The sequence below is a fragment of the Oncorhynchus keta genome, unplaced genomic scaffold, assembly GCF_023373465.1.
Source record: "Oncorhynchus keta strain PuntledgeMale-10-30-2019 unplaced genomic scaffold, Oket_V2 Un_contig_12993_pilon_pilon, whole genome shotgun sequence".
Classification (NCBI taxonomy): Eukaryota; Metazoa; Chordata; class Actinopteri; order Salmoniformes; family Salmonidae; genus Oncorhynchus; species Oncorhynchus keta.
This window is the reverse complement of record NW_026278079.1, coordinates 202106-229361: the sequence shown is the minus strand read 5'-3', so window position 1 is coordinate 229361 and position 27256 is coordinate 202106. Positions and strand designations below refer to the sequence as shown.

The 27256-nt window shown below is 44.5% G+C and overlaps 1 protein-coding gene across 1 annotated transcript in view; it reads right to left on the bottom strand.

The window, feature by feature from the left end:
* Nucleotides 1–103: 103 nt before the first annotated feature.
* Nucleotides 104–27256, bottom strand: part of LOC118382261 (ankyrin-3-like) — a 47670-nt gene continuing 20517 nt past the window's right edge. The window contains exons 2-5 of the mRNA XM_052501259.1: nt 14007–14108; nt 12785–12883; nt 11091–11189; nt 104–254 (exon numbers count right to left, since the gene is read on the bottom strand). Of these exons, the coding sequence (XP_052357219.1) occupies nt 138–254; nt 11091–11189; nt 12785–12883; nt 14007–14108 (417 nt within the window). The 3' untranslated portion in view covers nt 104–137. The remainder of the gene's footprint in view (nt 255–11090; nt 11190–12784; nt 12884–14006; nt 14109–27256) is intronic.

Here is a 27256-nt window from a genome sequence, read left to right as displayed (position 1 = left end):
CCATGGTTTAATATCACTATTATACAGTACCATGGTTTAATACCACTATTATACAGCCCCATGGTTTAACATCACTATGATACAGTCCCCCATGCCCTGTGTAGTGAGTTAGTATGAAGAGTAGAAGGGTTCTAGGGTCAGTCTAGAATACTGACCTCTGTAGCGATGCCCTGTGTGGAGCCATGGTCCAGCAGGTATCTGACCACCTTCTGATGATTCTCCTGAGCAGCCATGTACAGAGGAGTGAAGCCATTCTACAGCAGACACAAGACATACTGATTAGTCAGTAATACAGACAACACAGTCATTACAACAGTACATTATTATAGTAATACAGACAACACAGCCATTACAACAGTACATTATAGTAATACAGACAAACACAGCCATTATCACAGTACATTATTATAGTAATACAGACAACACAGCCATTATCACAGTACATTATTATAGTAATACAGACAACACAGCCATTACAACAGTACATTATTATAGTAATACAGACAACACAGCTTAATATCACAGTAATATTATTATAGTAATACAGACAACACAGCCATTACAACAGTACATTATTATAGTAATACAGACAACACAGCCATGTACAGAGGAGTGAAGCCATTCTACAGCAGACACAAGACATACTGATTAGTCAGTAATACAGACAACACAGCCATTACAACAGTACATTATTATAGTAATACAGACAACACAGCCATTATCACAGTACATTATTATAGTAATACAGACAACACAGCCATTACAACAGTACATTATTATAGTAATACAGACAACACAGCCATTACAACAGTACATTATTATAGTAATACAGACAACACAGCCATGTACAGAGGAGTGAAGCCATTCTACAGCAGACACAAGACATACTGATTAGTCAGTAATACAGACAACACAGCCATTATCACAGTACAGTATTATAGTAAACACAGACAACACAGCCATTACAACAATACATTATTATAGTAATACAGACAACACAGCCATTACAACAATACATTATTATAGTAATACAGAAAACACAGCCATTACAACAGTACATTATTATAGTAACACAGAAAACACAGCCATTACAACAGTACATTATTATAGTAATACAGACAACACAGCCATTATCACAGTACATTATTATAGTAATACAGCCATTACAACATTACATTACTATAGTAATACAGACAACACAGCCATTACAACAGTACATTATTATAGTAATACAGACAACACAGCCATTACTACAATACATTATTATAGTAATACAGCCATTACAACAGTACATTTTTATAGTAATACAGACACAGCCATTATCACAGTACAGTTTCAGCCATTACAACAGTACATTACTATAGTAATACAGACAAATCACAGCCATTACAACAGTACATTATTATAGTAATACAGCCATTACAACAGTACATTACTATAGTAATACACAGACAACACAGCCATTATCACAGTACAGTATTATAGTAATACAGCCTCATTACTACAATACATTATTATAGTAATACAAACATTACAACAGCACATTTTTATAGTAATACAGACAACACAGCCATTATCACAGTACATTATTATAGTAATACAGCCATTATCACAGTACAGTATTATAGTAATACAGCCATTATCACACTACATTATTATAGTAATACAGACAACACAGCCATTATCATTATTATAGTAATACAGACAACACAGCCACATCACAGTACAGTATTATAGTAATATTAATAAATACAGCCATTATCACAGTACATTATTATAGTAATACAGACAACACAGCCATTACAACAGTACATTATTATAGTAATACAGACAACACAGCCATTACAACAGTACATTATTATAGTAATACAGACAACACAGCCATTACAACAGTATATATGCTATTTAGCAGACGCTTTATCCAAAGCGACTTACAGTCATGTGTGCATACATTCTACGATGGGTGGTCCCAGGAATCGAACCCACCACCCTGGCGTTACAAGCGCCATGCTCCCACCAACTGAGCTACAGAAGGACCAAGTACATCAGTACATCATTATAGTAATACAGACAACACAGCCATTATTATCTCCTCAACCCTCTTTCTTTCTCTCTCTCTCTCTCGGAGGACCTGAGCCCTAGGGCCATGCCTCTAGGACTACTCATGATGACTTGCTGTCCCCTAGTCCACCACGTGTTGTTGCTCCAGTTTCAACTGTCCTTGCCTGCGGCTATGGAACCCTGACCTGTATGCACTTACATGACTGTAAGTCTTTTGGATAAAAGCGTCTGCTAAATGGCATATATTATTATTATTAATGTGGAGGCTATATACAGGGGGTACCGGTACAGAGTCAATGTGGAGGCTATATACAGGGGGTACCGGTACAGAGTCAATGTGAAGGCTATATACAGGGGGTACCGATACAGAGTCAATGTGGAGGCTATATACAGGGGGTACCGGTACAGAGTCAATGTGAAGGCTATATACAGGGGGTACCGATACAGAGTCAATGTGGAGGCTATATACAGGGGGTACCGGTACAGAGTCAATGTGAAGGCTATATACAGGGGGTACCGATACAGAGTCAATGTGGAGGCTATATACAGGGGGCACCGGTACAGAGTCAATGTGGAGGCTATATACAGGGGTATATTATGGATCCCATTAGTTTCTGCCAAGGCAGCAGCTTCTCTTCCTGGGGTTTATTATGGATCCCCATTAGTTCCTGCCAAGGCAGCAGCTACTCTTCCTGGGGTTTATTATGGATCCCATTAGTTCCTGCCAAGGCAGCATCTACTCTTCTTGGGGTTTATTATGGATCTCCATTAGTTCCTGCCAAGGCAGCAGCTACTCTTCCTGGGGTTTATTATGGATCTCCATTAGTTCCTGCCAAGGCAGCAGCTACTCTTCCTGGGGTTTATTATGGATCCCCATTAGTTCCTGCCAAGGCAGCATCTACTCTTCTTGGGGTTTATTATGGATCTCCATTAGTTTCTGCCAAGGCAGCAGCTACTCTTCCTGGGGCCCGAACATATTATAGCTCAGTGTCAATACCTCTCACAAATACAAGTAGTGATGAAGTCTCTCCTCTCATTGAGTCATTAATGTTAGCTCTCCGTGTACTTATTTACTATCCTTTTTTTATACGTTGCGGTGATTGACAGAGTCGAAAGCCTTGGTTAGGTCAATGAAGCCGGCTGCACAGTACTTTCTTTTACTGAAGGTGGTTATGATAACGTTTAGGACCTTGTGGCGTGACTGAGGTGCACCCATTACCAGCTCGGAAACCAGATTGCATAGTGGAGAAGTAACAGTGGGATTCAAATGGTCGGTGATCTGTTAATTAACTTGGCTCGAAGATTTTAGAAAGGCAGGGTAGGATGGATATACAGTGGGGAGAGTAGATGCTCGATTGCAATTGTCAGAAACCGGCGCCGACAGAGATGACCGCCGCTTCGCTTCCTGGTAAACTATGCAGTTTTTTTGTTTTTTTACGTGTTCTTTTCTTACATTGGTACCCCAGGTCATCTTCTAGGTTTCATTACATACAGTCGAGAAGAACTAATGAATATAAGAGCAGCGTCAACTCACCATCAGTACGACCAAGAATATGACGGATCCTGTGTTCTGCCTTTCACCAAGGACAACGGAATGGATCCCAGCCGGCGACCCAAAACAACGACGTTCTAAAAGAGGCAGCAGAGCGTTCTTCTGGTCAGGCTCCGGAGACGGGCACATCGCGCGCCACTCCCTAGCATACTACTCGCCAATGTCAGTCTCTTGACAACAAGGTTGATGAAATCCGAGCAAGGTAGCATTCCAGGGACATCAGGGACTGTAACGTTCTTTGCTTCACGGAAATAATATATGCCATTTGGCAGACGCTTTTATCAAGCGACTTACAGTCATGTGTGCATACATTCTACGTATGGGTGGTCCCGGGAATCGAACCCACTACCCTGGGCGTTACAAGCGCCATGCTCTACCAACTGATGGCTACAGAAGGACCACGAGCATGGCTCACTCGGAGAGACGCTATCGAGTCGGTGCAGCCAGCTGGTTTCTCCACGCATCGCGCGCTGACAGAAACAAACATCTCTGGTAAGGAAGAGGGGTGGGCGTATGCTTTATGGTTAGCCGAGGACGTGGTGTGGCCAAAACAACATACAGGAACTCAAGTCCTTCTGTTCACCTGATTTAGAATTCCTCACAATCAAATGTCGACCGCATTATCTACCAAGGGAATTATCTTCGATTATAATCACAGCCGTATATATTCCCCCCCAAGCAGACACATCGATGGCTCTGAACGAACTTTATTTGACTCTTTGCAAACTGGAATCCATATATCCTGAGGTTGCATTCATTGTAGCTGGGGATTTTAACAAGGCTAATCTGAAAACAAGACTCCCTAAATTGTATCAGCATGTCGATTGCGCAACCAGGGCTGGTAAAACCTTGGATCATTGCTATTCTAACTTCCGCGATGCATATAAGGCCCTCCCCGCACTCCCTTCGGAAAAGCTGACCACAACTCCATTTTGTTGCTACCTGCCTACAGACAGAAGGTAAAACAAGAGGCTCCCACGCTGAGGTCTGTCCAACGCTGGTCCGACCAATCTGATTCCACGCTCCAAGACTGCTTCCATCACGTGGACTGGGATATGTTTCTTATTGCGTATTAAGTTTCTTGAGACGACACAACAGTGGTAGGCTTGATTACCAACAACGACAAGGCGGCCTACAGGGGAGGAGGTGAGGCCCTTGGAGTGTGGTGTCCAGGAAAATAACCTCACACTCAACGTAAACAAAACTAAGGAGATGATTGTGGACTTCAGGAAACAGCCCAGAGGAACACCCCCTATCACATCGATGAAACAGTAGTGGAGAGGGTAGTAGGATAAGTTCATAAATCACACATCACAGACAAACTGAATTAGTCCACCCACACAGACAGCATCGTGAAGAGCATGCGCCTCTTCAACCCCCTCAGGAGGCTGAAGAAATTCGGCTTGTCACCAAAAGCACTCACAGACTTCTACAGATGCACAATCGAGAGCATCCTGTCGGGCTGTATCACCGCCTGGTGCGGCATGCTCCGCCCTCAACGTAAGGCTCAGAGGTAGTGAGGTCTGCACAATGCATCACCGGGGCAAACTACCTGCCACTCCAGGACACGTACACCACCCGATGTCACAGGAAGGCCATAAAGATCATCCAAGGACAGCAACCACCGTGCCACTGCCTGTTCACCCCGCTATCATCCAGAAGGCGAGGTCAGTACAGGTGTCATCTGGGACCGAGAGACTGAAAAACAGCTTCTATCTCAAGGCCATCAGACTGTTAAACAGCCACCACTAACATTGAATGGCTGCTGCCAGCTTGCTGACTCAACTCCAGCCACTTTAATAATAGGAATTGATGGAAATGTAAAATATATCACTAGCCACTTTGCAATGCTACCTAATATAATGTTCCCTACATTATTCATCTCATATGTATACGTAGATACTGTACTCTATATCATCTACTGCATCCTTATGTAATACACGTATCACTAGCCACTTTAACTATGCCACTTTGTTTACATACTCATCTCATATGCATATACTGCACCTCAATACCATCTACTTTGTATCTTGCCTATGCCGCTCTGTACCATCACTCATTCATATATCTTTATGTACATATTCTTTATCCCCTTACACTTGTGTCTATAAGGTGTCAGGATTTGGCCAGGGTTGTTCCGGTTTTGGTCACTAGATGCCCCATTGTGCTTTTTGACCTTTTGTTTTCCCTGATCCCCATTATTATTTGCACCTGTGCCTCGTTTCCCCCTGATTGTATTTAAACCCTTAGTTTTCCTCAGTTCTTTGCTCTGTGTTTGTATGTTAGCACCCAGCCTAGTATTCTGTGAACTCTTGTTGATCCCGGTGGACTCTCTTGTGGAATTCTGTTTTTTGTTCTTGTTTATTTATTTTTGAGTATCTTTGAGGCTTTTTATGCTATACCTACCACCTTGTGGATTTACCTTTTGTCTTGGAGGATTACCTTTGTTCTTGTGGAATTCCTTTTGAGGTTGTGGAGTTACATGTTTTCCTGAGACTTCACTTTTACTTCATTAAATACACCGTCTCTCAAGTACTGCTGTGTCTGCCTCATCTTCTGGGTTCTGCCGACTATTCTCGCTCAGTTGGTTAAGTGACTGTTTCTCACTTTCTCACTGTTTCTCCTCCGGAGACCCGGGGTTCGTCAGGACCCTGTTACTTAACCCGGTCCCGGAGTGAGAAACAGTCACTTAACCAACTGAGCGGTTGGGTTAGGTTAGGGTGATGATGGAGGGCGACCGCATGAGGGCCGTGCGTAATTGGCCGACTCCGACCACGGGTAAAAGGAGGTGCAGCGGTTTTTGGTTTTACAACTACTTCACCGGAGGTTTATCCGGGGTTTTGGACAGATAGCGGCTCCCATTACCTCACTGCTGAAGGGGTCGGTGCGGTTGCAGTGGTCAGCAGAGGCGGAAGGAGCTTCAACAAGTTGAAGGCGCTGTTCACCGATGCGCCCGTTTGGGCGCATCCGGACCCCTCTCTAGCGTTCACAGTGGAGGTGGATGCGGCGAGGCTGGGGTGGGTGCCGTGCTATCACAGCTCGGGCACGCCACCAAAACTCCGCCCCTGCGCTTTTTCTCAAGGACGCTCAGCTCAGCGGAGCGTAACTATGATGTGGGGACCGGGAGTTGCTAGCGGTGGTTAGAGCTCTGAAGGTGTGGAGACACTGGCTTGAGGGGCTTAGCACCCCTTTCTCATCTGGACCGACCACCAGAATCTGGAGTATATTCGGGCAGCTAGGAGACTTAACCCGTCAGGCAAGGGGTGGGCCATATTCTTCACCCGGTTCCGGTTTGTTGTCGTATAGACCAGGCTCCCAGAACGCAAAGGCTGGCACTTTTCTCCGTCTTTTACGACACGGAGGATGGGTCCACCGAACCTATCCCATCCTTCCCGCCCTCTAAACTGGTAGCACCAGTAGTATGGGAGGTGGACTCGGACATCGAGCGGGCGTTGGGCGGAACCCGCGCCTCCTGAGTGTCTGGCGGGGGCGTAAGTAATGCCGTGCCGTTTGGTGTTCGACAACTGATTCGGTGGGCTCACGTCCTACCCTCCTCGGGTCACCCTGGGGTGACGAGGACAGTGGGGAGCCTTCGGGGAGAGTATTGTGGCCTACTTTGGCAAAGGACGTTAAGGGTTATGTCTCCTCCTGTTCGGTGTGCGCCCAGAGTAAGAGCTCAAGGCACCTTCCTAGGAAGCTACAACCCTCCCGTTCCACAACGGCCATGGTCACATCTATCCGTAGATTTCCTGACTGATCTTCTGCCGTCTCAGGGGAACACCACGGTTCTAGTGATTGTGGATCGGTTCTCTAGTCCTGCCGTCTCCTCCCGTTGCCCGGTAATCCCTAGCCCTACAGACTGCGGAGGCATTATTCACCTATGTCTTTCGGCACTACGGGGTGCCGGAGGACATCGTTTCCTGATCGGGGCCCCCAATTCACGTCCCGGGTCTGGAGGGCCTTCATGGAACGTTTGGGGTCTCTGTCAGCCTGACCTCCGGTTATCACCCGAGAGTAATGGGCAGGTGGAGAGAGTGAACCAGGAGGTGGGTAGGTTTCTGCGGTCGTATTGACAGAGATCGGCCAGGGAGTGGGCACGATACATTCCCCTGGGCGGAAAATGGCCCAGAACTCACTACGCCTACTCCTCTACTAACGTGTCCCCTTTTCAGTGTGTTGGGGTACCAGTCGGTCCTGGCACCATGGTATCCGAGCCAGACCGAGGCTCCTGCGGTGGAGGAATGGGTACAGCGCTCCAAGGAGACCTGGAGGGCTGTCCAGGAATCTCTACAACAAGCGAGTGGGCGGCAGAAGAGGAGTGCTGACCGCCACCGCAGTGAGGCCCCCGTGTTTATGCGGGGGACAGCGTCTGGCTCTCGACGAAACCGATTACAACTCCCTTCCACTATGTATTAACCTCTCGTTTCATGTGTCTCTCTCCGGACGGTGGCAGCTGGTCCCCTGCAGGACAGTGAGGTGCCGGACGTCCCTCCCTCCCCTCTGGACATCGAGGGTCCCCGGTGTATACGATCCGGGCCATTCTGGACTCAAGACGCCGGGGTGAGGGGCCTGCAGTACCTCGTGGACTGGGAGGGGTACGGTCCGGAGGAGAGTGCAGGGTACCGGTGGGGGACATCTGGATCCATCTATGTTGAGGATTTCCATCGCCTCCATCCGGATGGCTCCAGCACCTCGTCCTCGGGCGACCTCGAGGCCGGGTGCCGCGCGCTCACGGGAGCCGCACATCAGGGGAGAGTACTGTCACGAGTCCGGCCGAGGGTGGCTTCCTTTCCTGCCGGGTGGCACCGGCCGTCGTCACCGGCCTATTAGCTGCCTGCTGATTGTCTTTCCTCCCCTCCTTGTATGTTTATTGGTAGCACCTGTTTGTTGTGCGGGATTAATCATTGTAACCTTTCGCTCTGTAGTAGAGGAACGTGTTAGTTCCTTTTGTCGTGCATTTTCAGTTGTACATTTTCATTCCCAGTGTTTGGGGCCGTTATTATTGTGAGAACCCTGTGGTGCGTTGGTGCAATTAAGGAGCACAGCATTGCACTCTCTGTCTCCAGCGTTTTGACTCCACACCCACGACACCCGGAGCATTACAATGATCATGGAAGATGAGGATCAGCCCAGAACTACACGGCAGGACCTGGTCAATGACCTGAAGAGAGCCTGGACCACAGTCTCAAAGAAAACCATTAGTAACACACTACGCCGTCATAGATTAAAAACCTGCAGCGCACATAGGTCCCCCTGCTCAAGCCAGCGCATGTCCAGGCTCGTCTGAAGTTTGCCAATGACCATCTGGATGATCCAGAGGAGGAATGGGAGAAGGTCATGTGGTCTGATGAGACAAAAGTAGAGCCTTTTGGTCTAAACTCCACTCGCCGTGTTTGGAGGAAGAAGAAGGATGAGTACAACCCCAACAACACCATCCCAACCGTGAAGCATGGAGGTGGAAACATCATTCTTTGGGGATGCTTTTCTGCAAAGGGGACAGGACAACTGCACCGTATTGAGGGGAGGATGAATGGGGCCATGTATCGCGATATCTTGGCCAACAACCTCCTTCCCTCAGTAAAAGCATTGAAGATGGGTCATGGCTGGGTCTTTCAGCATGACAACGACCCCGAAACACACAGCCAGGGCAACTAAGGAGTGGCTCCGCAAGAAGCATCTCAAGGTCCTGGAGTGGCCTAGCCAGTCTCCAGACCTGAACCAATAGACAATCTTTGGCGGGAGCTGAATGTCCATATTGTCCAGCGACAGCCCCGAAACCTGAAGGATCTGGAGAAGATCTGTATGGAGGAGTGGGCCAAAATCCCTGCTGCAGTGTGTGCAAACATGGTCAAGAACTACAGGAAACTTATGATCTCTGTAATTGCAAACAAAGGTTTCTATACCAAATATTAAGTTCTTATTTTCTGATGTATCAAATACTTATGTCATGCAATAAAATCCAAATTAATACTTAAAAATCATGCAATATGATTTTCTTGATTTTTGTTTTAGATTCCATCTCTCACAGTTGAAGTGTACCTATGATAAAAAATTACAGACCTCTACATACTTTGTAAGTAGGAAAACCTGCAAAATCGGCAGTGTATCAAATACTTGTTCTCCCCACTGTAGTTCTATAACAGTTTGGGTCTAGAATGTCTCCCCTTGAAGAGGGGGATGACCGCGGCAGCTTTCCAATCTTTGGGAATCTCAGAAAATACGAAGGAGAGGTTGAATAGGCTGGTAATAGGGGTTGCAACAATTTCAAACTGCAGGTCTTTGTTAAGTATCGGAAGTCATTTCAATCGCTGTAGTGGCTGGCGTGAATAGGGGTTGAGTCATCCACATACATAGACACACTGGCTTTACTCAAACCAGTGACATGTCGTTAGTAAATATTTAATAAGTAAGGGGCCTAGACAGCTGCCCTGGGGAATTCCCTGGGGATTATGTTGGAATATGTTGGAGAGGCTTCCATTAAATAACACCCTCTGTGTTCTGTTAGACAGGTAACTCTTTATCCACAATTTAGCAGGGGGTGTAAAGCCATAACACATACGTTTTTCCTGCAGCAGACTAGATCGCGAAATAGTTAGTTAAATAGCTAACTAAATAGCTGTCCGGACTATCTGCATTGACCCCTTTTGCATGAACTCTTTTGACTCATCGCATACGCTGCTACTGCTTATTATCTGTCCTGCTGCCTAGTCACTTTACCACTACTCATATGTACATATCTACCTCAATTACCTCGTACCCTTGCAGATAGACTCAGTAATAATACCGGTGTATATAGCCAAGATATCGTTACTCATTGCGTATTTATTCCTCATGTTATAATTTTTCTATTATTTTCCTCTGCATTGTTGGGAAAGGCCCATAAGCATTTTACTGTTCGTCTACATCTGTTATTTACAGTATGCAGCTAAGACTGTGTGTGTGTCTAAAGGGAGAGGTTCTAGACTCACTTGAGACTGTGGGTGTGTCTAAAGGGAGAGGTCCTAGACTCACCTGAGACTGTGGGTGTGTCTAAAGGGGTGGTCTTAGACTCACCTGAGACTGTGTGTGTGTCTAAAGGAGAGGTTCTAGACTCACTTGAGACTGTGGGTGTGTCTAAAGGGAGAGGTCCTAGACTCACTTGAGACTGTGGGTGTATCTAAAGGGAGAGGTCCAAGACTCACATGAGACTGTGGGTGTCTAAAGGGGGTGGTCTTAGACTCACCTGAGACTGTGGGTGTGTCTAAAGGGAGAGGTCCAAGACTCACCTGAGACTGTGGGTGTGTCTAAAGGGAGAGGTCCTAGACTCACCTGAGACTGTGGGTGTGTCTAAAGGGGCGGTCCCGACTCACCTGAGACTGTGGGTGTGTCTAAAGGAGAGATCCGAGACTCACCTGAGACTGTGGGTGTGTCTAAAGGGGGGGGTCCTAGACTCACCTGAGACTGTGGGTGTGTCTAAAGGGGGCGGTCCTAGACTCACCTGAGATTGTGCGTTGATGTTAGCTCCGCTGGTCACCAGCTCCTTCACTACATCCACCTGACCAGCCAGAGACGCTATGTGGAGAGCTGTGTTCCCTTTCTGGAAAGACACAGGGAGGGATGAGAGTGGTGAGGTGAGGTGGTGTGAGGTGAGTGAGTGAGTGAGTGAGTGAGGTGGTGTGAGTGAGTGAGTGAGTGAGTGAGTGAGTGAGTGGTACTGCCGGCTCTCTGCTCTGATAGACTGAGACAGCATGGTACTGCCGACTCTCTGCTCTGATAGGCCCAGGAACATGTCACAGCTCTATCAGCTCTCTGATAGGCCCATTAATATGATGTCACAGCTCTCTCTAAGCTCTCTGATAGGCCCATTAATATGATGTCACAGCTCTCTCTTTAGCTCTCTGATAGGCCCATTAACCTCTTGAAACTAGGGGCACTATTTTTATTTTTGGAAAATAATGTTCCCAAAGTAAACCGCCTATTTCTCAGGACCAGATGCTAGAATATGCATATAATTGACAGCTTAGGATAGAAAACACTCTAAAGTTTCCAAAACTGTAAAAAATATTGTCTGTGAGTATAACAGAACTGATATTGCAGACGAAATCCTGAGAAAAAAATCCAATCAGGAAGTGACTCTTATTTTGAAACCCCTGTCTTTCTATGCATCCCTATTGCCCATTGAAAGGGATATCAACCAGATTCCCTTTTCTGTGGCTTCCCTAAGGTGTCTACAGCCTTTAGACGTAGTTTCAGCCCTTTATTTTGAAGAATGAGCGTAAACGACTACATTGCGTCAGTGGCCAGCTGAGGGCTCTCAGAGTGATTCTTGCGTAAGTGACAGAGGTAGTCATTTTTCCTCTCGCTCCTAGTGAAAAGCCAATTGTCCTGGTTGATATATTATCGAATAGATATTTGAAAAACACCTTGGAGATTGATTATAAAAAACGTTTGCCATGTTTCTGTCGATATTATGGATATCACAGCGTTTTCGTGACCGCTATTTCCGGTGGATTTCTCAACATACCCTGACCAACAAAGGAGGTATTTTGGGTATAAAAATAATCTTTATGGAACAAAAGGAACATTTGCTGTCTAACTGGGAGTCTCGTCAGTGAAAACATCCGAAGATCATCAAAGGTAAACGGTTAATTTGATTGCTTTTCTGATTTTCGCGACCCGAGCTTTCTGCTGCTAGCTGGACATAATGCTATGCTAGGCTATATTTCACTTGTGATTTCATGAATATGAATATTTTCTAGTAATATTTTTTTTTACCTATGCACTATGCTAATTAGTGTAGTTGATGACAATTCTCCGGATCCGGGATGGGTAGTTCCAATAAATATGATGTCACAGCTCTCTGATAGGCCCATTCATATGATGTCACAGCTTTAACTCAGCTCTCTGATAGGCCAATTAACCGTGTTGTCAACAACATAGACACATTCTACATCCCAAATGGCATCCTATTCTCTATGTAGCGCAATCCCTATAACTCATCCCTATAGGTGACCTGTCAGACTCCTCCCTCCATCCTCCCTATAGGCTACCAGTCACGCTCCTCCCTATAACTCCTCCCTATAGGTGACCTGTCAGACTTCTCCCTCCATCCTCCCCCCAGTATAGGCTACCAGTCAGGCTCCTCCTATCTTATTATCTATCTTCTCAGAGGAGGACAGGGGCGGGGCTAACCTTAGTTGCAGCGTCCACATTGGCTCCCAGCTTGATGAGTTGTGTGACCACCTCGGCATGGCCCTCTTTAGAGGCCAGATGGAGGGCGTTGAGGCCATTCTACAGCAGGACAGAGAATACAGGGAGATAGAGGTGAACACAGACACATCAGGAGCTATGGATTCTCAATATCAAAACTAACATTTACCAATAACTCATGTAGCTTAGGGGCTGGGTTTCACTGAGGTGATTTCCAAAGAAAGCTGAGGGAGTTGTCTATCTGACCTGGTTGGGTTAAGGTTAGTGGTCAGAGCTTAGGGTTAGGGGTCAGAGCTTAGGGTTAGGGGTCAGAGCTTAGTGGTTAGAGCGTTTGGCCAGTAACAAAAAGGTTGCTGGATCAAATCCTCAAGCTGATAAGGTTCAAATCTGTCGTTCAGCCCTGAACAAGGCAGTTAACCCACTGTTCCCCGTAGGCAGTCATTGTAAATAAGAATTCGTTTTTAACTAACTTGCCTAGTTAAATAAAGGTAACATTTAAAACATTTTTTAAAGGGGTCAGAGCTTAGGGTCATGGATAGGGACTGTCTGGGTTAAAGATGTTGATTTCGACCCCAGTCTAAATGGTTAGGGGTCAGGGGTCATGGTTAGGGACTAACCTGGTTACAGATGTTGATTTCGACCCCAGTCTAAATAGTTAGGTTATAGGGGTCAGGGGTCATGGTTAGAGACTAACCTGGTTACAGATGTTGATTTCGACCCCAGTCTAAATAGTTAGGTTATAGGGTCAGGGGTCATGGTTAGAGACTAACCTGGTTACAGATGTTGATTTCGACCCCAGTCTAGATAGTTAGGTTATAGGGGTCAGGGGTCATGGTTAGGGACTAACCTGGTTACAGATGTTGATTTCGACCCCAGTCTAGATAGTTAGGTTATATGGGTCAGGGATCATGGTTAGGGACTAACCTGGTTACAGATGTTGATTTCGACCCCAGTCTAGATAGTTAGGTTATAGGGGTCAGGGGTCATGGTTAGGGACTAACCTGGTTACAGATGTTGATTTCGACCCCAGTCTAGATAGTTAGGTTATAGGGGTCATGGTTAGGGACTAACCTGGTTACAGATGTTGATTTAGGTTATAGGGGTCAGGGGTCATGGTTAGGGACTAACCTGGTTACAGATGTTGATTTCGACCCCAGTCTAGATAGTTAGGTTATAGGGGTCAGGGTCATGGTTAGGGACTAACCTGGTTACAGATGTTGATTTCGACCCCAGTCTTCAGGTAATCCAAAGCCTTCTCTAGGTTCCCTGCCCGGGCTGCTCTCAAGTAACTGGCATTACTGTCAATCTGTAACACAGAGATCACCTAGGTTATGATCTACACTGACTGGACAAAACATTAGTACCCATGTATACTGCAGTCAAACACACACACACACACACACACACACACACACACACACACACACACACACACACACACACACACACACACACACACACACACACACACACACACACACACACACACACACACACACACCATGTATAACAGACAGTAGTCCTTGCATGACAAACAATGGTCCTTGCTGGTCAACAGACAGTAGTCCCTGATTAACAGACAGTAGTCCCTGATTAACAGACAGTAGTCCCTGATTAACAGACAGTAGTCCCTGATTAACAGACAGTAGTCTCTGCTGATTAACAGACAGTAGTCCCTGCTGATTAACAGACAGTAGTCCCTGATTAACAGACAGTAGTCCCTGATTAACAGACAGTAGTCCCTGCTGATTAACAGACAGTAGTCCCTGCTGATTAACAGACAGTAGTCCCTGATTAACAGACAGTAGTCCCTGATTAACAGACAGTAGTCCCTGCTGATTAACAGGCAGTAGTCCCTGATTAACAGACAGTAGTCCCTGATTAACAGACAGTAGTCCCTGATTAACAGACAGTAGTCCCTGATTAACAGACAGTAGTCCCTGATTAACAGACAGTAGTCCCTGATTAACAGGCAGTAGTCCCTGATTAACAGACAGTAGTCCCTGCTGAGTAGTCCTGCTGATTAACAGACAGTAGTCCCTGCAGATTAACAGACAGTAGTCCCTGATTAACAGACAGTAGTCCCTGATTAACAGACAGTAGTCCTGATTAACAGACAGTAGTCCCTGATTAACAGAGGTCAGATTAACAGTCCCTGCTGATTAACAGACAGTAGTCCCTGATTAACAGACAGTAGTCTCTGCTGATTAACAGACAGTAGTCCCTGCTGATTAACAGACAGTAGTCCCTGCTGATTAACAGGCAGTAGTCCCTGATTAACAGACAGTAGTCCCTGCTGATTAACAGACAGTAGTCCCTGATTAACAGACAGTAGTCCCTGATTAACAGACAGTAGTCCCTGCTGATTAACAGACAGTAGTCCCTGATTAACAGACAGTAGTCCTGCTGATTAACAGACAGTAGTCCCTGCTGATTAACAGACAGTAGTCTCTGCTGATTAACAGACAGTAGTCCCTGCTGATTAACAGACAGTAGTCCCTGATTAACAGACAGTAGTCCTGCTGATTAACAGACAGTAGTCCCTGCTGATTAACAGGCAGTAGTCCCTGCTGATTAACAGACAGTAGTCCCTGCTGATTAACAGACAGTAGTCCCTGCTGATTAACAGACAGTAGTCCCTGCTGATTAACAGACAGTAGTCCCTGCTGATTAACAGACAGTAGTCCCTGCTGATTAACAGGCAGTAGTCTCTGATTAACAGGCAGTAGTTCCTGGTCAACCGACAGTAGTCCCTGATTAACAGACAGTAGTCCCTGCTGATTAACAGATAGTAGTCCCTGATTAACAGACAGTAGTCTCTGCTGATTAACAGACAGTAGTCCCTGATTAACAGACAGTAGTCCCTGATTAACAGGCAGTAGTCCCTGATTAACAGACAGTAGTCCCTGATTAACAGACAGTAGTCCCTGATTAACAGACAGTAGTCCCTGATTAACAGACAGTAGTCCCTGCTGATTAACAGACAGTAGTCCCTGATTAACAGACAGTAGTCCCTGATTAACAGACAGTAGTCCCTGATTAACAGACAGTAGTCCCTGCTGATTAACAGACAGTAGTCCCTGCTGATTAACAGACAGTAGTCCCTGCTGATTAACAGACAGTAGTCCCTGCTGATTAACAGACAGTAGTCCCTGATTAACAGACAGTAGTCCCTGATTAACAGACAGTAGTCCCTGATTAACAGACAGTAGTCCTGATTAACAGACAGTAGTCCCTGCTGATTAACAGACAGTAGTCCCTGCTGATTAACAGACAGTAGTCCCTGCTGATTAACAGACAGTAGTCCCTGCTGATTAACAGACAGTAGTCACTGATTAACAGGCAGTAGTCCCTGATTAACAGACAGTAGTCCCTGATTAACAGACAGTAGTCCCTGCTGATTAACAGACAGTAGTCCCTGATTAACAGACAGTAGTCCCTGATTAACAGACAGTAGTCCCTGCTGATTAACAGACAGTAGTCCCTGATTAACAGACAGTAGTCCCTGATTAACAGACAGTAGTCCCTGCTGATTAACAGACAGTAGTCCCTGCTGATTAACAGACAGTAGTCCCTGCTGATTAACAGACAGTAGTCCCTGCTGATTAACAGACAGTAGTCCCTGCTGATTAACAGACAGTAGTCCCTGATTAACAGACAGTAGTCCCTGATTAACAGGCAGTAGTCCCTGATTAACAGACAGTAGTCCCTGATTAACAGACAGTAGTCTCTGCTGATTAACAGACAGTAGTCCCTGCTGATTAACAGACAGTAGTCCCTGATTAACAGGCAGTAGTCCCTGCTGATTAACAGACAGTAGTCCCTGATTAACAGACAGTAGTCCCTGCTGATTAACAGACAGTAGTCCCTGATTAACAGACAGTAGTCCCTGCTGATTAACAGACAGTAGTCCCTGATTAACAGGCAGTAGTCCCTGCTGATTAACAGACAGTAGTCCCTGCTGATTAACAGGCAGTAGTCCCTGCTGATTAACAGACAGTAGTCCTGCTGATTAACAGGCAGTAGTCCCTGCTGATTAACAGACAGTAGTCCCTGCTGATTAACAGACAGTAGTCCCTGCTGATTAACAGGCAGTAGTCCCTGCTGATTAACAGACAGTAGTCCCTGCTGATTAACAGGCAGTAGTCCCTGCTGATTAACAGACAGTAGTCCCTGCTGATTAACAGGCAGTAGTCCCTGATTAACAGACAGTAGTCCCTGCTGATTAACAGACAGTAGTCCCTGCTGATTAACAGGCAGTAGTCCCTGCTGATTAACAGACAGTAGTCCCTGCTGATTAACAGACAGTAGTCCCTGATTAACAGGCAGTAGTCTCTGCTGATTAACAGACAGTAGTCCCTGCTGATTAACAGACAGTAGTCCCTGCTGATTAACAGGCAGTAGTCCCTGATTAACAGACAGTAGTCCCTGATTAACAGACAGTAGTCCCTGCTGATTAACAGACAGTAGTCCCTGCTGATTAACAGACAGTAGTCCCTGATTAACAGGCAGTAGTCCCAGACAGTAGTCCCTGATTAACAGGCAGTAGTCCCTGATTAACAGACAGTAGTCCCTGCTGATTAACAGACAGTAGTCCCTGATTAACAGACAGTAGTCCCTGATTAACCCTGATGGCACACAGTAGTCCCTGCTGATTAACAGACAGTAGTCCCTGATTAACAGGCAGTAGTCCCTGCTGATTAACAGACAGTAGTCCCTGATTAACAGACAGTAGTCCCTGATTAACAGGCAGTAGTCCTGATTAACAGACAGTAGTCCCTGATTAACAGAGTCCCTGCTGATTAACAGGCAGTAGTCCCTGATTAACAGACAGTAGTCCCTGCTGATTAACAGACAGTAGTCCTGCTGATTAACAGACAGTAGTCCTGCTGATTAACAGACAGTAGTCCCTGATTAACAGTCCCTGCTGATTAACAGACAGTAGTCCCTGCTGATTAACAGACAGTAGTCCCTGCTGATTAACAGACAGTAGTCCCTGATTAACAGACAGTAGTCCCTGATTAACAGGCAGTAGTCCCTGATTAACAGACAGTAGTCCCTGATTAACAGACAGTAGTCCCTGCTGATTAACAGGCAGTAGTCCCTGCTGATTAACAGGCAGTAGTCCCTGCTGATTAACAGACAGTAGTCCCTGATTAACAGACAGTAGTCCCTGATTAACAGACAGTAGTCCCTGCTGATTAACAGACAGTAGTCCCTGATTAACAGACAGTAGTCCCTGATTAACAGGCAGTAGTCCCTGCTGATCAACAGACAGTAGTCCCTGATTAACAGGCAGTAGTCCCTGCTGATCAACAGACAGTAGTCCCTGATTAACAGGCAGTAGTCCCTGATTAACAGACAGTAGTCCCTGCTGATCAACAGACAGTAGTCTCTGCTGATTAACAGACAGTAGTCCCTGATTAACAGACAGTAGTCCCTGATTAACAGACAGTAGTCCCTGCTGATTAACAGGCAGTAGTCCCTGCTGATTAACAGACAGTAGTCCCTGATTAACAGACAGTAGTCCCTGATTAACAGACAGTAGTCCCTGCTGATTAACAGACAGTAGTCCCTGATTAACAGACAGTAGTCCTAATTAACAGACAGTAGTCCCTGCTGATTAACAGACAGTAGTCCCTGATTAACAGACAGTAGTCCAGACAGTAGTCTGATTAACAGACAGTAGTCCCTGCTGATTAACAGGCAGTAGTCCCTGCTGATTAACAGACAGTAGTCCCTGCTGATTAACAGACAGTAGTCCCTGATTAACAGACAGTAGTCCCTGCTGATTAACAGACAGTAGTCCCTGCTGATTAACAGACAGTAGTCCCTGCTGATTAACAGACAGTAGTCCCAGACAGTAGTCCCTGATTAACAGACAGTAGTCCCTGCTGATTAACAGACAGTAGTCCCTGATTAACAGACAGTAGTCCTGCTGATTAACAGACAGACAGTAGTCCCTGCTGATTAACAGACAGTAGTCCCTGATTAACAGACAGTAGTCCCTGCTGATTAACAGACAGTAGTCCCTGATTAACAGACAGTAGTCCCTGCTGATTAACAGACAGTAGTCCCTGCTGATTAACAGACAGTAGTCCCTGATTAACAGGCAGTAGTCCCTGCTGATTAACAGACAGTAGTCCCTGCTGATTAACAGACAGTAGTCCCTGATTAACAGACAGTAGTCCCTGCTGATTAACAGACAGTAGTCCCTGCTGATTAACAGACAGTAGTCCCTGATTAACAGACAGTAGTCCCTGATTAACAGACAGTAGTCCCTGCTGATTAACAGGCAGTAGTCCCTGATTAACAGACAGTAGTCCCTGATTAACAGACAGTAGTCCCTGATTAACAGACAGTAGTCCCTGATTAACAGACAGTAGTCCCTGCTGATTAACAGACAGTAGTCCCTGCTGATTAACAGGCAGTAGTCCCTGCTGATTAACAGGCAGTAGTCCCTGATTAACAGACAGTAGTCCTGCTGATTAACAGACAGTAGTCCCTGCTGATTAACAGACAGTAGTCCCTGCTGATTAACAGACAGTAGTCCCTGATTAACAGACAGTAGTCCCTGCTGATTAACAGGCAGTAGTCCCTGCTGATTAACAGACAGTAGTCCCTGCTGATTAACAGACAGTAGTCCCTGCTGATTAACAGACAGTAGTCCCTGCTGATTAACAGACAGTAGTCCCTGATTAACAGACAGTAGTCCCTGATTAACAGACAGTAGTCCCTGATTAACAGACAGTAGTCCCTGATTAACAGACAGTAGTCCCTGCTGATTAACAGACAGTAGTCCTGATTAACAGACAGTAGTCCCTGCTGATTAACAGACAGTAGTCCCTGCTGATTAACAGGCAGTAGTCCCTGATTAACAGACAGTAGTCCCTGATTAACAGACAGTAGTCCCTGCTGATTAACAGACAGTAGTCCCTGCTGATTAACAGGCAGTAGTCCCTGATTAACAGACAGTAGTCCCTGCTGATTAACAGACAGTAGTCCCTGCTGATTAACAGACAGTAGTCCCTGATTAACAGACAGTAGTCCCTGCTGATTAACAGACAGTAGTCCCTGCTGATTAACAGACAGTAGTCCCTGATTAACAGACAGTAGTCACTGATTAACAGACAGTAGTCCCTGATTAACAGACAGTAGTCCCTGCTGATTAACAGACAGTAGTCCCTGATTAACAGACAGTAGTCCCTGATTAACAGACAGTAGTCCCTGCTGATTAACAGGCAGTAGTCCCTGATTAACAGACAGTAGTCCCTGATTAACAGACAGTAGTCCCTGATTAACAGACAGTAGTCCCTGCTGATTAACAGGCAGTAGTCCCTGATTAACAGACAGTAGTCCCTGCTGATTAACAGACAGTAGTCCCTGCTGATTAACAGACAGTAGTCCCTGATTAACAGACAGTAGTCCCTGATTAACAGACAGTAGTCCCTGATTAACAGACAGTAGTCCCTGCTGATTAACAGGCAGTAGTCCTGATTAACAGACAGTAGTCCCTGATTAACAGACAGTAGTCCCTGCTGATTAACAGACAGTAGTCCCTGCTGATTAACAGGCAGTAGTCCCTGATTAACAGACAGTAGTCCCTGATTAACAGGCAGTAGTCCCTGATTAACAGACAGTAGTCCCTGATTAACAGACAGTAGTCCCTGATTAACAGACAGTAGTCCCTGCTGATTAACAGACAGTAGTCCCTGCTGATTAACAGACAGTAGTCCCTGCTGATTAACAGACAGTAGTCCCTGATTAACAGACAGTAGTCCCTGATTAACAGGCAGTAGTCCCTGATTAACAGACAGTAGTCCCTGATTAACAGACAGTAGTCCCTGATTAACAGACAGTAGTCCCTGCTGATTAACAGACAGTAGTCCCTGATTAACAGGCAGTAGTCCCTGATTAACAGACAGTAGTCCCTGATTAACAGGCAGTAGTCCCTGATTAACAGACAGTAGTCCCTGATTAACAGACAGTAGTCTCTGCTGATTAACAGACAGTAGTCCCTGCTGATTAACAGACAGTAGTCCCTGCTGATTAACAGGCAGTAGTCCCTGCTGATTAACAGACCGTAGTCCCTGATTAACAGGCAGTAGTCTCTGCTGATTAACAGACAGTAGTCACTGATTAACAGGCAGTAGTCCCTGATTAACAGACAGTAGTCCCTGCTGATTAACAGACAGTAGTCACTGATTAACAGACAGTAGTCCCTGATTAACAGGCAGTAGTCTCTGCTGATTAACAGACAGTAGTCCCTGATTAACAGACAGTAGTCACTGATTAACAGACAGTAGTCCCTGCTGATTAACAGACAGTAGTCTCTGCTGATTAACAGGCAGTAGTCACTGATTAACAGACAGTAGTCTCTGCTGATTAACAGGCAGTAGTCCCTGATTAACAGACAGTAGTCCCTGCTGATTAACAGACAGTAGTCCCTGATTAACAGGCAGTAGTCTCTGCTGATTAACAGACAGTAGTCCCTGCTGATTAACAGACAGTAGTCCCTGATTAACAGACAGTAGTCCCTGATTAACAGACAGTAGTCCTGATTAACAGACAGTAGTCCCTAATCAACAGACAGTAGTCACTGATTAACAGTAGTCTCTGCTGATTAACAGGCACAGATTAACAGACAGTAGTCCCTGATTAACAGACAGTAGTCCCTGATTAACAGACAGTAGTCTCTGCTGATTAACAGACAGTAGTCCCTGATTAACAGACAGTAGTCCTGATTAACAGACAGTAGTCCCTGATTAACAGGCAGTAGTCTCTGCTGATTAACAGACAGTAGTCCCTGATTAACAGACAGTAGTCCCTGATTAACAGACAGTAGTCCCTGATTAACAGACAGTAGTCCTGATTAACAGACAGTAGTCCCTGCTGATTAACAGACAGTAGTCCTGATTAACAGACAGTAGTCCCTGATTAACAGACAGTAGTCCTGCTGATTAACAGGCAGTAGTCACTGATTAACAGACAGTAGTCTCTGATTAACAGACAGTAGTCCCTGATTAACAGACAGTAGTCCTGCTGATTAACAGACAGTAGTCCTGCTGATTAACAGGCAGTAGTCCCTGATTAACAGACAGTAGTCCCTGATTTAACAGACAGTAGTCCTGATTAACAGACAGTAGTCCCTGATTAACAGACAGTAGTCACTGATTAACAGACAGTAGTCCCTGATTAACAGACAGTAGTCCTGCTGATTAACAGACAGTAGTCCCTGATTAACAGACAGTAGTCTCTGCTGATTAACAGACAGTAGTCCCTGATTAACAGACAGTAGTCACTGATTAACAGACAGTAGTCCCTGATTAACAGACAGTAGTCCCTGATTAACAGACAGTAGTCCCTGATTAACAGACAGTAGTCACCTGCTGATTAACAGACAGTGATTAACAGACAGTAGTCCCTGATTAACAGACAGTAGTCCCTGCTGATTAACAGACAGTAGTCCCTGATTAACAGACAGTAGTCCCTGATTAACAGACAGTAGTCCCTGCTGATTAACAGACAGTAGTCCCTGCTGATTAACAGACAGTAGTCCCTGATTAACAGACAGTCGTCCCTGATTAACAGACAGTAGTTCCTGCTGCTGTTATACAGTACCTCGGCTACCTGCCAGGGAGACAGACAGAGAAAGACAGATGCCATGCCAACATTATAGCTGGCCCTGTGCACTGTTTGTCTGATAGATAGGCTATATGATTAGCATTGTGCAGATACAGCAGATTACTGAGTGTTGTTATGGAGAATATCAGTAATATCTGGGCTATAAACAGACAGTAATATCTGGGCTGTAAACAGACAGTAATATCTGGGCTGTAAACAGACAGTAATATCTGGGCTGTAAACAGACAGTAATATCTGGGCTGTAAACAGTAATATCTGGGCTGTAAACAGACAGTAATATCTGGGCTGTAAACAGTAATATCTGGGCAGACAGTAATATCTGGACTGTAAACAGATAGTAATATCTGGGCTGTAAACAGACAGTAATATCTGGGCTGTAAACAGTAATATCTGGGCTGTAAACAGACAGTAATATCTGGGCTGTAAACAGACAGTAATATCTGGGCTGTAAACAGACAGTAATATCTGGGCTGTAAACAGACAGTAATATCTGGGCTATAAACAGACAGTAATATCTGGGCTGTAAACAGTAATATCTGGGATGTAAACAGTAATATCTGGGCTGTAAACAGTAATATCAGGATAAACAGTAATATCTGGGATGTAAACAGTAATATCTGGGCTGTAAACAGACAGTAATATCTGGGCTGTAAACAGACAGTAATATCTGGGCTGTAAACAGACAGTAATATCTGGGCTGTAAACAGACAGTAATATCTGGGCTGTAAACAGACAGTAATATCTGGGCTGGAAACAGACAGTAATATCTGTTGGTAGAGCATGGCGCTTGTAACGCCAGGGTAGTGGGTTCGATCCCCGGGACCACCCATACGTAGAATGTATGCACACATGACTGTAAGTCGCTTTGGATAAAAGCGTCTGCTAAATGGCATATATTATTATTATTATTATTATCTGGGCTGTAAACAGACAGGAATATCTGGGCTGTAAACAGACAGTAATATCTGGGCTGTAAACAGACAGTAATATCTGGGCTGTAAACAGACAGTAATATCTGGGCTGTAAACAGACAGTAATATCTGGGCTGTAAACAGACAGTAATATCTGGGCTGTAAACAGACAGTAATATCTGGGCTGTAAACAGACAGTAATATCTGGGCTGTAAACAGACAGTAATATCTGGGCTGTAAACAGACAGTAATATCTGGATGTAAACAGACAGTAATATCTGGGCTGTAAACAGACAGTAATATCTGGGCTGTAAACAGACAGTAATATCTGGGCTGTAAACAGACAGTAATATCTGGGCTGTAAACAGACAGTAATATCTGGGCTGTAAACAGACAGTAATATCTGGGCTGTAAACAGACAGTAATATCTGGGCTGTAAACAGACAGTAATATCTGGGCTGTAAACAGACAGTAATATCTGGGCTGTAAACAGTAATATCTGGGCTGTAAACAGACAGTAATATCTGGGCTGTAAACAGACAGTAATATCTGGGCTGTAAACAGACAGTAATATCTGGGCTATAAACAGACAGTAATATCTGGGCTGTAAACAGACAGTAATATCTGGGCTGTAAACAGACAGTAATATCTGGGCTGTAAACAGACAGTAATATCTGGGCTGTAAACAGACAGTAATATCTGGGCTGTAAACAGTAATATCTGGGAGTAATATCTGGGCTGTAAACAGACAGTAATATCTGGGCTATAAACAGACAGTAATATCTGGGCTATAAACAGACAGTAATATCTGGGCTATAAACAGACAGTAATATCTGGGATGTAAACAGACAGTAATATCTGGGCTGTAAACAGACAGTAATATCTGGGCTGTAAACAGATAGTAATATCTGGGCTGTAAACAGACAGTAATATCTGGGCTGTAAACAGACAGTAATATCTGGGCTGTAAACAGACAGTAATATCTGGGCTGTAAACAGACAGTAATATCTGGGCTGTAAACAGACAGTAATATCTGGGCTGTAAACAGTAATATCTGGGCTGTAAACAGACAGTAATATCTGGGCTGTAAACAGACAGTAATATCTGGGCTGTAAACAGACAGTAATATCTGGGCTGTAAACAGACAGTAATATCTGGGCTGTAAACAGACAGTAATATCTGGGCTGTAAACAGACAGTAATATCTGGGCTGTAAACAGACAGTAATATCTGGGCTGTAAACAGACAGTAATATCTGGGCTGTAAACAGTAATATCTGGGCTGTAAACAGACAGTAATATCTGGGCTGTAAACAGACAGTAATATCTGGGCTGTAAACAGACAGTAATATCTGGGCTGTAAACAGACAGTAATATCTGGGCTGTAAACAGACAGTAATATCTGGGCTGTAAACAGACAGTAATATCTGGGCTGTAAACAGACAGTAAAGAGACAGTAATATCTGGGCTGTAAACAGACAGTAATATCTGGGCTGTAAACAGACAGTAATATCTGGGCTGTAAACAGACAGTAATATCTGGGCTGTAAACAGACAGTAATATCTGGGCTGTAAACAGACAGTAATATCTGGGCTGTAAACAGACAGTAATATCTGGGCTGAAACATCTGATCTTGGTGCAGTGCCGTAGTGTAGTAAAGATCTGGGACACACCCTAGTCACACAAACAGACAGCAGGCAGTCTGCATCCCCCCACTGCCTGAGCGTCTGTAAACAGATGGCTGATAAATATAGTAGTGAGACTGAGACCCCAGAATGCTTCATGAGATTACACAGCACAAACTAATATGTCTCTGGAGAATGTTTAACAGAAGTTATGTCTCTGTAGAATGTTAAACTAGAGGTTACTGTCTCTGGAGAATGTTAAACTATCTGGGCTGTAAACAGACTGTCTCTGTAGTAATATCTGAATGTTAAACTAGAGGAGGTTACTGTAAACAGAATGTAATAGAGGAGGTTACTGTCTGTAGAATGTTAAACTAGAGGAGTTACTGTCTCTGTAGAATGTTAAACTAGAGGAGGTTACTGTCTCTGTAAACAGACTGTCTCTGTAGAATGTTAAACTAGAGGAGGTTACTGTCTCTGTAGAATGTTAAACTAGAGGAGGTTACTGTCTCTGTAAATGTTACACTAGAGGAGGTTACTGTCTCTGTAGAATGTTAAACTAGACAGTTACTGTCTCTGTAGAATGTTACACAGAGGAGGTTACTGTCTCTGTAGAATGTTAAACTAGAGGTTACTGTCTCTGTTGAATGTTAAACTAGAGGTTACTGTCTCTGTAGAATGTTAAACTAGAGGAGGTTACTGTCTCTGTAAACAAACTAGAGGTTACTGTCTCTGTAGAATGTTAAACTAGAGGAGGTTACTGTCTCTGTAGAATGTTAAACTAGACTGTCTCTGGAGAATGTTAAACTAGAGGAGGTTACTGTCTGTAGAATGTTAAACTAGACTGTCTCTGGAGAATGTTAAACTAGAGGAGGTTACTGTCTCTGTAGAATGTTAAACTAGAGGAGGTTACTGTCTCTGGAGAATGTTTAACTAGAGGAGGTTACTGTCTCTGGAGAATGTTTAACTAGAGGAGGTTACTGTCTCTGTAGAATGTTAAACTAGAGGAGGTTACTGTCTCTGGAGAATGTTAAACTAGAGGAGGTTACTGTCTCTGTAGAATGTTAAACTAGAGGTTACTGTCTCTGGAGAATGTTAAACTAGGAGGATACTGTCTCTGTAGAATGTTAAACTAGGAGGATACTGTCTCTGTAGAATGTTAAACTAGAGGAGGTTACTGTCTCTGTAGAATGTTACTAGGGCTGTCTCTTTAAAATGTTAAACTAGAGGAGTTACTGTCTCTGTAGAATGTTAAACTAGGGAGGATACTGTAAACAGTTAAACTAGAGGAGGTTACTGTCTCTGTAGAATGTTAAACTAGATTAGTTACTGTCTCTGTAATGTTAAACTAGAGGGTTACTGTCTCTGTAGAATGTTAAACTGTTACTGTCTCTGTAGAATGTTAAACTAGAGGAGGTTACTGTCTCTGTAGAATGTTAAACTAGTTACTGTCTCTGTAGAATGTTAAACTAGAGGAGGTTACTGTCTCTGTAGAATGTTAAACTAGAGGAGGTTACTGTAGAATGTAAACTAGAGGAGGATACGTCTCTGTAGAATGTTAAACTAGAGGCAGGCACTGTCTCTGTAGAATGTTAAACTAGAGGCCCCTGTCTCTGTAGAATGTTAAACTAGAGGAGGTTACTGTCTCTGTAGTTAAACTAGAAGCTCTGATGGCTTAAATATGTCTCTGTAGAATGTTAAACTGAGGAGGATACTGTCTCTGTAGAATGTTAAACTAGAGGATTACTGTCTCTGTAGAATGTTACTAGAGGAGGTTACTGTCTCTGGAGAATGTTTAACTAGAGGAGGTTACTGTCTCTGTAGAATGTTAAACTAGAGGAGGTTACTGTCTCTGTAGAATGTTAAACTAGGGAGGATACTGTCTCTGTAGAATGTTAAACTAGAGGATACTGTCTCTGTAAACTAATGTTAAACTGTCTCTGTAGAATGTTAAACTAGAGGTTACTGTCTCTGTAGAATGTTAAACTAGAGGAGGTTACTGTCTCTGTAGAATGTTAAACTAGAGGAGGTTACTGTCTCTGTAGAATGTTAAACTAGAGGAGGTTACTGTCTCTGGAGAATGTTAAACTAGAGGAGGTTACTGTCTCTGAGAATGTTAAACTAGAGAGGTTACTGTCTCTGTAGAATGTTAAACTAGAGGAGGTTACTGTCTCTGTAGAATGTTAAACTAGAGGAGGTTACTGTCTCTGTAGAATGTTAAACTAGAGGAGGTTACTGTCTCTGTAGAATGTTAAACTAGAGGAGGTTACTGTCT